A 12,607-nucleotide genomic window follows, 5' to 3' on the forward strand; every position below is an offset into this window, starting at 1 on the left:
AGGAAATATTCCAACCCGTCCTCCTCAGATCAAACTCACGTTAGGAAGCAGCTCAGAGAGTTTTAAAGCTCACGGCGAGGCTCCACCCACCTCGTGACCTCACCACCATCATGTTTCCCTCCATGTCGTCACACTACTGAAGCTACACAGACAAACAGATATTGATTGGTGTTGAAAAGCACAGTGGTGGCAGGTCTCCAGCCGACCCCCCCCCTCCCTAACCTACACCTCGCTGCTCAGCGGCAGCCATCTTGTCTCTGAAGGCGGGCAGGTGACCTTCGCTCGGGGATCCGGACATTTACCTAAACTAGACTCGAAGCAGCTGGAGCTGTGTCAGTTTGTGAGTGGAGGAGTCACCGCTGGGGGGAGGGGGAGGGGGGTCGGACGGAGGCCGGAGGTCACCGAGACGAGCTCCTCTCCTTGCTGACGCAGTCGTCCTGGCTGCTGGTGTCTCCGTTGGCCGTCATGCCGCAGGTGCGTCTCTTCTTCCTGCGGTGGGACATGGCGTCGCCCTCGGAGCCGGACTCCGCCTGCAGCAACACAGAGAGCAGACGCTCTGACACACGTGCAGTTACAACATCAGTGTTACATTACAGCGCTGGAGGTCTGTCACATGTTGGCAGCTTCGGACCGACTGTCCCTGCTGCCATGACGGACGCTGTGTTCGGACTGTGGGAATTTATATAAGCAGGAATTGTAACAGTCTGTTCACTCGACTGCCAGCACAACTTTACACCCCACACGCTGCAGGAAGACGCCGCCTCAGCCGAGGGTTACAGAGAAATACAGGACTGAGGGTGAGAACCGGCCTTTCTCCACGAGTGGAGGAGTTCTGCTTTGAATCTGAAATTTCAGCCCAGACCAAAGATTAGATATTGACCGGATATTCAGATGCTGCTGCTCAGGTTCTGACTGAAACCAAGAGCCGACACACATCACTTCTCAGGTCTGTGTCCTGACTTCCAGGCAGATACTGGGTTTCAAAGTTTTTCTTATTGTCTATCAGTCACTAAATGGTCTGGGCCCTAAATATACAGAGCTTTCAGCTGTGATGCTGCCCCCTGCTGGAAGCATCTGGAACCAGCTCCCAGAGGGTCACAGGCTGCTCTGTGCTCCTCCGTCTTCATCTTTTAATCAGATATTATCAGTTTTATAATTGTGTTTTTATGCTGTTTTCTTATTGTGCTTTTTACTTGTATTTTGATGCTTCTTTTATTTCTGTTAAGCACATTGAAGCTCTGTGTTTGATAATGTGCAATACCAGTACATTTGCCTTGCCTCCTTCTCCTTGGTCTCAACACCTGAACCTCAAAACCTGAACCTAACCCAGGGCCCCCAGCACCAGCTGCCTGGGCTGGGGCTGGGGGGGGGGGCACGACTCAAATTTGAGTCCACTATCCCTTCGTGAATCTACTTCCTGTCACTGCCTGGCTCAAGGGCTGGACAAACAAAAGGGGAAAGATGCAGGTGAACCATCAACTAAAAAACAATAAGCAGAAGCATTGAATAATGGCCAGAGGGGTTTCTGCAGAACATTATGATGTCACAGTGAGGTTGACCTTTGACCTTTTGTCATCACTTCACCATTTTACCCTTTTAGACACGTGTCTGAAAAATTGTCATAATTAGTGAATGAATTCTTGAGTTATGGTCAAAAACGTGTTTTGTGAGGTCACAGTGACCTTTGACCTTTCAACCATCAAAATCTAATCTGCTCATCCTCGAATCCGAGTGAACGTTTGAGATAAATTTGAAGAAACCAACGACCTGGGAATGTAATAGCTGGAACTTAAACCTGCGGTGACATAATTAATAAAAACACTTGCATCAGAGTCGGAGTCAGACGAGCTGGAGGAAGATGATGACGAAGAGTCACTGGAGCTGTCTGATGCGATGCCCGTCGACTCCTGCAGGTCCACTTTGTCCGCCAGCGCCGCCAGGTCGGGCCTCTCCTGCTTCAAGATGCTGCAACGACAAATCCAGTCAAGGTTCAGTGCGACCCCACCCACATGAGATACAGATCACACGCCCACGTAGAGGCGAGGTCGCCCACCTCCAACAGGAAGCCACTAGAAGCAGAAAACTGCCAGTTCCAAAACGAAAATGAAAGAAATTTTCATTCTCATCTAGAATCAATTTAAAAACCAGAAGACGGAAAATAAGACACAAAAAACAACTAAGAGAAATAATGAGACTGTGGTTGGACAGCTCGGGGACACAGGGACTCCTCAGAGATCGATCCTTACCGATACCACTTCCTGGAGAGCTTGGGTCGTCCTCGCACTGTTTTGTGCCACACGATGGGGAAGTTGGTCGTGCTGGCGAAGTTCTGAGTCACTGCGATTGTCGTGTCCAGGTTGAGGACGACGTGCCACCATCCACCTGTGGACACACAGCTAGTTACCATTAACATCAGGGGAAGAAAAACAAATCTAAACATGACTGGATATCAGATCTGATTGGTCGTGACATCAACGATCAATCAGCTCTGATGTTTGGAGCCGCTGGAACAAACCTCAAACCTCTGTTGGTGCAGACTGAAGCACCAGGTGCGCGACAGGTAACCCGCAACAAGTATGTTCAATATATTTATATTATTTCACAGGTACAGAAACATTAATGAAACAACAAGGTCAGTAACTCTGTCATTCATTCTCATGTTGTATTCACCACTGGCAGTCCAGGCTGATGACAGCCAATCAGGAGAGACCCTGGGTGTGACCTCATCGTTTACAGAGGTCTCAGTTTCTGTCCAGACTATAACTCAACCCCAGAGTTTTCAAAATAAAACACCACTCCAGGGTTTTCAAAATAAAACACAAACCCAGAGATTGCAAAATAAAACGCGGCCAGGAGAGTTTCCAAAAGTCTCCGTTTTCGGGGCTCGAAAACTCTGGAGTCTTGTGGACGGAAGGAGGAAACGGAGAAGAAGAGACGTGTTTTAAAACGTAGTCGTGTGGATGTAGCATATATATTTCAAACAATGTAAATACAGTCATTCCCTCCTGTGTGTCTGTGGGTCTAATCTACAGTCAGACAGGTGAAGTCTCAATCCTGGACCGACGCCCAACGAGCAGCTGAGGGTTTAATCCGTCCTCATCACCATCAGCTCTGGTGGCATTAGCTGGATCTAGGTCACATCCGTTTCACTGTCTGTTGTCACACAGCGCTGTCTACAGTGCCAACACACCTGTTAGGTCGCACAGGTGCTGAGCTACTCTGGATTGGCACTGAAAGAAAAAAAAGAACCAGTCTGGGTTCTGATTGGCTGGCTTGTAAAACAGGACAAACACCACTCACCCATGACCTCCGGGAAATGTCTGAGGATGTTTTGAAAACGCTGTGTTCGTACTTTTATTCTTTGTAAACCAATCTCATGTACGACAGAGGCTTATTTTAGAACATGATACTTCTTCACTGACCAGGCACAAAAACGGTCTCCCCGGGTTTTTGGAGGATCTCCAGCGGCGTGAACTCCGGGGGCCAGTTGGGCTGCTGCGTTCGGGGATAGACCACGTTGAACCAGGTGATGGCCTCGTCCTGCTGGTTGCCTCCGTCCTCTCTGGTCACTTTGATCAGCTCTCGGGGTGTGTTGGTGGGGAACAGACACCACCTCTTGTGACCCTGAACCAGGGCGTTCCAGGCGCTGGTGCCCAGCGGGTCGATGTGGATGCCGGTGCCGGAGCGAGCCGGGCCCATCACAAACCATCTGTGGAGGAGACGAGATGAGAGGGGAAAGCCTTTTGTTCTGTGTCACCAGGTAAACTCGTGACATGTCAAAGGTTCAATTTTAGACTTTTAAAGACCTTCAGTACCATGAAAAGTGCCATTTTGTGAGGTCACTGTGACCTTGACCTTTGACCTTTAGCCACCAAAATCAAATCAGTTCGTCCAGATGAACTTTTGCACCAAATTAGAAGAAATTCCCTCACAGCATTACGGTGATAGAGTTCACCAGTGTGACGTCACTGTGACCTGACCAAAGCTCACGAGCTTGTCATTCTGACACTGAGCAACTTTGTTGTTGATTAAGATGAAAAATAAATGAACACAGATCAAACCTGTACGGCGGTCTGCGCTTCTCTCCTGCGAACTGGAACAGGTCGTCCCTGAAGAAGACGGGGACCTGGTAGTCCTCCAGCAGCTTCCGGCGTTTGGCGTGTTCACCGTAGCTGCTGTCGAAGATGTAGAGCGGGCTGTCGTCCCTGGTGCTCTCCAGGTACTCCACGTAGTACTTCATCTTCATCTTCACCGAGTATCCGTCGTTGTCCTCCCCACACTTGAACTTCTGGTTGCGGTATTTGCGTTTGAGGCGCTCCAGAGTCCATTTCTCTCGGGCGGGCCAGGTCGCCTGGCCGTTCAGCAGGACGACGGGCTTGTAGGGCCGCTCGAAGCGCTGGATGAACCCTTCAGGACTGAGGTGGAGGGCGTCCACGCGCTCTACGTTGTCCTGTAACACAGCATATATCAGTAAAGAGGTCCACAGTGTGCCGTTCTAAAGACGTGTCCAAAATCCTCAAAGCCTCTTCCGTCCATGTGGAAGACAAAATATTCAGTTACAAGAGATTTTTAACTGTTTCCACAGGTGAGGCTCTACTTTCTAATCCTTCAACAAGGTCACTTACAGCCTCCATCTTTGTTTGGATGAGGAAATGGAGTCGTAACAAAAAGTCTTTTTAAACAAGCGGCTGGGTCTTTCAAATATTACATCCCATTTCTCTTTCTGAAATGATAAAACATGGGAAGTACAAACTGGGGCCGATATCAGTGCAAAGGGTGTGTGCGTTGAGGAAAGCAGGTCAGTGCTGTAATCAACTGCTTTGTTTCCCTCTGGTTTAAACAGCTCTTTTGAAACCTGAGGGCACACCCATACTGTTCACCCACCAACACCACATCCAGTGAGGTTATATCTCAACTCACTTTGCTTGGTCTGCCAGCTGCTCTCAGTGTTACACCTTCTAAACTGCTCTGACCACAGCTCTCCATTTTGTAGTTTAATAGCCGTTTACATGACACTAGCAAGACACTGGTTTTAATTGCTTTAATCTAAGAAATCCCGTTTTAGAGCAACTTCAGTGAACGTGATGGAGGACAAACTCCACAGTTCTTATTTTGTTTGAAAATGTTTTCCATGGAGTTAAAATGAGAAATCCAAATGAAATCAAGTGTATCTTCCACAGTAAGTCTGTTTAGTACAAAAAAATCCCTGTTTTTCTTACTGTCCTTCTGTTGTGTCACAAGTAAACACAAAGAGGCAATTTTGCACTAAACTCACAGAAACTTTGAAAGATATCCTCTTGATTTATCTAAGTCACCCTTCACTAGCTGTAGATAAACTTGCAGGACACAAGGATGTTGATTTTGTCCTCCTTTACTTACAATCTAATAAGGGATCCCTTATTGTTCAGTATGAACAGGAGGAATGATGACAGCAAACAAAAACTGACCTGACTGTTGATTTAAGACAGACCTGAAAAAAATGTAATTCACTACATTAAAACTGGCTGCAACACACAAACTAGCTTTTACAAAGAGATGATGCCGTGATGATGTTTACAGCAACTGATGGGGGGGGGGGGGGGGGGGCTGTTGTGTTCATGACTGAAACCAACCTGAATGAGTTTTAATAGATGCACCACTATAAATACATCACAACATCTGGAAGTTTCTTGTGCAGTTGAATGAAAAAGTTTGACCCCTGGTCAAAACATGTTTTAACATATTTTATTTGTTTCTGGGGTGAAAATAAGTAAATCTAACCTCTGCATCAAACATGAGCCGTTCTTCAATTGAATGAACTTGTACTTTTTATTTCCTGAACCTCATCGTACTTTGTTAGTACTAAAGTAGCATAAATTGGAAAAACTCAAGTAAAGTTTAAGTACCTCAAAATTAAAATTAATTTGAGTTTAAGTACCTCAAAATTATTAGTAAATTGGTTACCTAATCATATTTCAATTATCAATACAAGCTATAAATCAACTAATAAATTATGATGCATTATTACATATTTACTGCTTTTAAATCTGTTTCACTTTAAACAGCTGCAACCTTAAAGTGATGAACCCATTAATCCATCATTAATTATATCACTATAATATAATATTCATTATTTTGAAATGGGCCATTCTGCATAATGATTATTTTTACCTCTGGTACTTTAAATATAAATTGATGTACTTATGTACTTTTGCTTGAGTAAGATTTTCAGAGCAGTGTTTTTACTTGTAACAGAGTATTTTTACGTTGGTGTTTAAACATGAAGTATGTGATACAGTAGGAGGAAGTATGCAGGGGCTGGAATGAAACTAACTGGGTCACAGAATTTGTGGTAACACCGGCTCCTCTGTAGCTCGGTGTCTACGTGACAAGCTGCACTCCTGCCGTAGCCACTGTTAGCTTAGCTTTCAATGCTACATTGACAGTTACCTTGACGGTGCGGTGTGACAGGTCGAAAGTCTCATGATAACCGTGTTTTATCCAGTCTAATGAATCCTTCAGTTCGGGTCTGGCGCTCCGTTTCGCCTCTTTAATCCTCTTCTTACTCTTATGGTTCATTCCTCCTCCTGGCTTTGTCGCTGCTCAGCTAGCTATCGAGCTAACCCGGCGATACCACACAAACACATTCACTAGCCTGCTCTGGTACCCGGCTAGCTGCGCTGTTCTCACACTCCCTACTTAACCGTTTAATAAGTAAACAAAACCACAAGTCGGTTAATGTGTTCAACTGGTCCTCAAGTCTGTACCAACAGAAACAAGAACACTGTGAACGCCTGCCTGGCTGGTACAGTTTGGTAAATAGCTAATAAGAGCAGCTAGCTACCTGGCCACACAATGCTTTTGCAACTGATTGACGTAATTAGCACCCGCCCATATGGTAGAATAGAAAGCTCATTGGCTTACAGCGTCTACGAAAGCAAAACATTGATTGGTTGAAGAGTAGAATAAGCCTTCCCGCCAGGCATATACGTGGATTTGATTGGCTGTTAACACGTCCTTCTTGTGCTTGGAGTCGGTGCGGAAATAGACATAAGGCATGGCTGCTGCGGGTGTTATATCAGTATAGACATTAATGAAAGTAGTTAATATTAACTTCTAATCAGAAGACAAAGCTCCGGAATAATAACATGGCGATGCAATTATGTGTTTTTTAAGGTATTAGCTTACACGATGGCGCACAGCGGATCCGAAACGCCTAGCATAGCTTACAAAGTTTTCACGTTTGAAGATAATAAGAAAAACAGACAGGAGTCACTGTCAGTCTCCATACCCGAGGTCTGTTTGTCTTTCTTAATACACCATCATACTGCATGAACGGCCATTTATAATATACCCGTGTGTGAAACTGACTTTACCTAATAATTTAAGCAGCCGGTGTGTCGGTGCTGTGTTGTTGTCTCACGGAATCAAGGTGCTATCTCTTTAAGAATATATGAAATTAAGTTTATCAGATAAACATAAATGGTATGCAGCCGGCAGAGGAAGGAGTGGAGGCTGTAAACGATGCACAAGAGTCCGCCCCTCAATTCAGCCTATATGAACTTATGATAGATAGATAGATAGATAGATAGATAGATAGATATGTCTCTACCGATGATTCACGGCTAATTTAAAATGATAATAATCTTATCAATAGACTAATTGTTTCAGTTCAAATTCAATCCCAACTAAAGCTTTTTTCTTTCTGAGCTTTCAGTTGTTATGACACAGTCGTGGAGTCAGTTGTCATGGAGTTGCCATGGAGATGGATTGGGATCTCATCAGCTGTTACAATTACATGTCATTTTATTTTTGTAACTCACTTCACTGATGAAGACCATGTGATACACTTGAAAGCACAAGATGAAGTTAGTGCGGACCCTGAGTTGTGATTGTTTTTGACAAAATATATTATGTTATGTTATTAATAAATTATTCTTCAAGAAGACTCTATGATTCTGATTTATGAATTTATATTGTGCTTACATGGTTCATATTCCTAAATTTCTTTGGCGTCGGGGTACCAGGGGTCCAGTAGCATATTTTGGGGACCCGTGGTACCAGGACCCTATGTGGTCCATGTGGAGGATGTACAGTAGTTTTATATGCTGATTTTCAGAAGCTTCCAACTGTTAGTATGTTGTGTCAAACCTCAAACAGCCTTGTACATTTAGGATTTCATAAGTAAAGCTGATGAACATGCTGGTTTATGTTTTGCTATCATTGGCTGCTTGTTGATGACCTGTGATCCTCTCTGTCAGGTTCTTGATCCACAATATGGCATGTATGTGTGGCCTTGTGCGGTGGTGCTGGCTCAGTATCTGTGGACACAAAGAGAAGCGTTGAAAGACAAGACAGTGCTGGAGGTGAGGAGAATATTTCTGTTTGGGCTTTAAAAACAATAAATCAAAAACTACTATAAAAACAATAAAAATAAGACAATAATAACAGGAACTGAGGAAACACTGGAAAACAAAGATAACGACAGAATGATAAAGATATAATAATAAAATACTAAAACAGATGTATTAAAGTGAGTAAAACCAGAAATAAAAACAGGGTATTAGAGGGAAAACTATCCAGAAAATAATCATGAAATAAAATAATAAACCAGTAAAGTATATGATTAAATAGAAAGATAAGTAGATAAAATAAATAAAATCCCATTGAAAGCCAGACTAAAATGGTAGGTCTTGAGTTTTGAAGCATCTGTAGTTGAGATATGTTCTTCAGGAGACCAGAAATCAGAGCGTCACAACATTCGATCCTGCAGGTAATCAAAGCGTGCAGTGCTGCTCGGTACGTCTCTCTCTCCACAGCTCGGTGCAGGTGTGAGTCTCCCAGGTGTGGTGGCTGCGAGGTGCGGAGCAAAGGTGATCCTGTCAGACAGCGCTAGGACTCCTCTGTGTCTGGAGAACTGCAGGCGCAGCTGTGGAGCTAACGGCCTCCACGATGTGGGGGTGTTGGGTCTCACCTGGGGGGAGGTCTCCCCGGATCTCGTTCTGCTGCCTAAGCTGGACATCATCCTGGGATCAGACGTTTTCTACGAGCCTCAAGGTAGATTTACAACCACTTCCTGTTGGGAATTTGAAAACTCACACTTTTTGCATCGTAGCACCATCAAGGTGAGGAGGATTGTCTGAGCAGGTTTGAGGAGGATCTGCTCCACCTGCTAGGAGGAGCACATGAAAATGTAGATTATATTTCCTATTGCCATTAGGTGGCGCTATGAGTATTACTAAATATGGGCATGAAATAATATTAATGTTAACAGTAAAAGTTAGGGTTGGATAAAATTATAAAGGATATAAAAATGAAATTTGAATAAACTGTATGTCAAGTATTAAAATGAATACACATGTAAAATGTACATATGTCACAGTTTAATACAAACTACATACAACATAATATAAAACACAAACTAACTCAACATTTGAAACCTGTCTCAGATTTTGAAGACGTTCTGGTGACTGTTGCTTTTCTTCTAAGAAAGAACCCCAGAGCCCGGTTCTGGACCACGTACCAAGAGAGAAGGTAAACCTCCTTTGTTTCCATGGTGACGGTGGTGATGGTTGTCAGTGAATCATGGATGTACAGGCGACCATCACTGGATCTCTGTGATACTGAAGGAAACTTAAACACAGGAGGATTCTGAATGAAGTGTGGTTTTCAATGAGGTTTAACCCTCCTCCTTCCTTCTTTCTTCTCCTCCTCCTCCTCCTTCCTCCCTCTTCTCCTCCTCTCTCTCTTCTTCCTTCCCCTCCCTCCTCCTCCACTCCTTCCTCCTCCTCCCTCCTCCTCCTCCTCTCTCCTCCTCTTCCTCTTCCTCCTCCCCTCTTCCTTTCCTCCCTTCCACCTCCTCTCCTCCTCCCATCCTCCTCCTTCCTTCCTCTCTTCCTCTTCCTCCTCCTCCTCTCTCTTCCTCTCCTCCATTCCTCCTCCTCCTCCTTTCTTCGCATCCTCTTCCTCTATCCTCTCCCTCTTCCTCCTCCTCCTCCTCTCTTCTCCTCTTCCTCTTCCTCCTCCTCCTTAACACTACACACAAATAGAAACCCTAAAACCAAAATCTAACCTACACTAAAAACTATCCTCCTCACATATCCTACATACTCCTCAACTAAATCCCCTATCTTCCTCCCTGGTAAACCCCATCAAACACATACCCTTCCTCCATTATACCTTCCTACCTTCATTCTCCTTTCCCTACCCTCAAACTCCTACAATCCATCCATCCTACACTACCTACTATATCATAGCCTCCTCCATTATAAATCCTCATACACATCCTCCCTAACCTTACACCTCTCTCCTTCTCCTCCTCCTCTCTTCAATTCCTTCTCTCCATCTTCCCTACCATACCTAAACACTCAACGTATACCATAAACCTACACTACAAAAACAACCTCCTAACACTCTTCAAACTTCCTCCATACATACATACCTAACAATTACATCCTAACAACACCTACACTACTTCAAACAAAACTCCTCAACTATCTAACCTAAACATAACCCTTCACTCCATACTTCCATCCTCACTCCAACCTCCTACAACTACTATCTATCCTCTCTTCCTCTCACTCCTCCTCTTCCTCCTCCTTTCCTCCCTCCTCCATTCACCTCCTACATCCATACCCTCCTAAACCTTTTACCCTCCTCCTACCCTCTACCTCTTACCCCCTACTCTTCCATCCTCACTCCTCCTACTCCTCCTGAACCAGTGCATGACTAGGCTCCATTAAGACGCTATGCCACCTCCACAGGTGGAAGGACCTTACACTGTGTAGGAATCACAGCATGCGAACGAGTTTGATCGCTGATAGATCTTGAGACTGACCTGACAATCGACTCTACCAAAGGCACCACAGGCTCTCCAGAAATAATGATCGGTCACGACGAGAGGACAGAAAAGACGTCTAGAGACTGTCACAGAACCGAACGAGTCTCACCGAGAGACGCTACAGGAGCGAAATAACAAACCGCTCTCGATCAGATATTTGTCAACAGATAGATGTATAATTGTCAAGGCTGAGTTACGAAAGACCCACTCACACCTCTCTGATGAAGGCAGAGGGTGGAGGAGGATGAATTTCACTGCAGAAACAGAAATAGTACCGAGGTAAAGAGTCCTTATTATACAGTTCATATTAAAAATGCATATATGAAGAGAACAAAAAGACAAAAATGTGAATGTTACTCAACAAAATCAAACATGGACGCAACTGGAGACGAAACTCTGTGATTCAAACATAATTCAAGACATCAATGAACACAGCAAGGGAGACAACACAACGCCTCCGTCACACCACAACTGACAAAACATTCAGGAAAGTGATGACGTAACTCAACTGTGAGCCTCGTAACTCCTGCAACCAACAATAAACATACACCTGAACACAAAGTCCTGTCACATAGCAAAGGTGGCAACAAGAATATTTAGTCCAAAAAACACGTAAAATCAATCAGTAAATACACACCAACCCTGTATGCATCCTTCAATATACAGCAACGTAGTCTTTATAACTGGAACTGCACAGTCGTGACCACATGGAACAACTTAACCTACCCATTTAGAAAAAATGTAAACAACTGATCGCCTTTACATAGAAGCTGTGGCTATCTGTATATTAAACACTATATGCTGAACTGAACATGAACCATGAAATTTTGTAGAGTTTTAAGAAACATTCCAATGCATTCTAATTGCATTCAAATATCCGCAGTATTTTAGGGAATAACATTCTGGAAAAGATATGAATTTTAAGCACCCAAAGTAATAGGCACCTCTTCAGCGGAAATCAAGACGCACGTTTATAGATGATAATATATTACTGGAGTTTTCTCAAAGCATGCAGGACGAGTTACGCGCCAAATTTGGCGGAGAATAAATAATAAGCCCAAAGGAATATTAACCTGAGGCACTCCTCTCAGCTATTCTAGCTGTAGAGGAGAACCTCGGAGCTGAGCACCCGTGGCACTAATAATAGTTATAGTAGCAGCAATAATAGGGTTAGCAATGTAGTGCCAACAGTAGTGCTCATATGATAAAAAGTAGTAATGACGGCTGTTACGGTCTCCAAAACTAAAGCTCAAAGGGGCAGGAGGCTGCAACACATGTAAAAAGGACACCAGACAAGAATAACATTTCACCCAAGCTTTATTGAAATACCCCCAAAAATATTCAAAGTTGATCAACCTAAACCAAAGGAAACAAAAAGGACTGGTGACCCTGGCCAAAATAAACAAAAGACAGGAAAACGCTGGGCCAACCACGCAGTGGGCCGTCGCTCCCAGCGCTTCCTCCTAGACTACCTAAACCCAACTTAACCTAAAACAAAAGATGAATAACATGACTACCCGTAATCTCCAGCCTGAAATAACACAAACTAAAATAACAAAACCCCACCGCACCTAACTGTGGGTGGAGGAACAAACCCTGCTTGGAGAAGGAAGAGAGGACAAAGAACCCTCACCCAGTTACAGCTGTCTGTGTGTCTCCTCCCCCCAGTCTCTGTACTCTCCACCCCTCTTATCCCCTCCCTCTGTCCCTGAGTGCTGATTGCACCCAGGTGTGCACCCAGGTGTGCACCCAGGTGTGCACCAGGCAGAGGGAACTAGGAGACAAGAG

General features: G+C 44.3%; 2 protein-coding genes across 2 annotated transcripts; one reads left to right on the top strand and one right to left on the bottom strand.

The window, feature by feature from the left end:
• Positions 1-356: 356 nt before the first annotated feature.
• On the bottom strand, positions 357-6,811 carry jmjd6 (arginine demethylase and lysine hydroxylase). Its single transcript, XM_022768643.1, has 6 exons — positions 6,430-6,811; positions 4,062-4,450; positions 3,423-3,709; positions 2,247-2,382; positions 1,827-1,965; positions 357-530 (listed from the first exon to the last, which is right to left on the bottom strand). Exons 1-6 carry the CDS (start codon positions 6,556-6,558, stop codon positions 399-401), a joined length of 1,212 nt encoding a protein of 403 aa, XP_022624364.1. The 5' UTR covers positions 6,559-6,811; the 3' UTR covers positions 357-398.
• A 217-nt stretch (positions 6,812-7,028) lies between these two features.
• mettl23 (methyltransferase like 23) lies at positions 7,029-12,572 on the top strand (the record flags this gene model as incomplete). Its single annotated transcript, XM_022768648.1, has 5 exons — positions 7,029-7,275; positions 8,241-8,345; positions 8,799-9,036; positions 9,429-9,513; positions 12,488-12,572. Coding segments are annotated over exons 1-5 (618 nt in total), but the record flags the coding sequence as incomplete, so codon positions are not given.
• Between the last annotated feature and the right edge of the window lie 35 nt (positions 12,573-12,607).

Source organism: Seriola dumerili, unplaced genomic scaffold (genome assembly GCF_002260705.1).
Source record: "Seriola dumerili isolate Sdu_G_001 unplaced genomic scaffold, Sdu_1.0 BDQW01001787.1, whole genome shotgun sequence".
Lineage (NCBI taxonomy): Eukaryota > Metazoa > Chordata > Actinopteri > Carangiformes > Carangidae > Seriola > Seriola dumerili.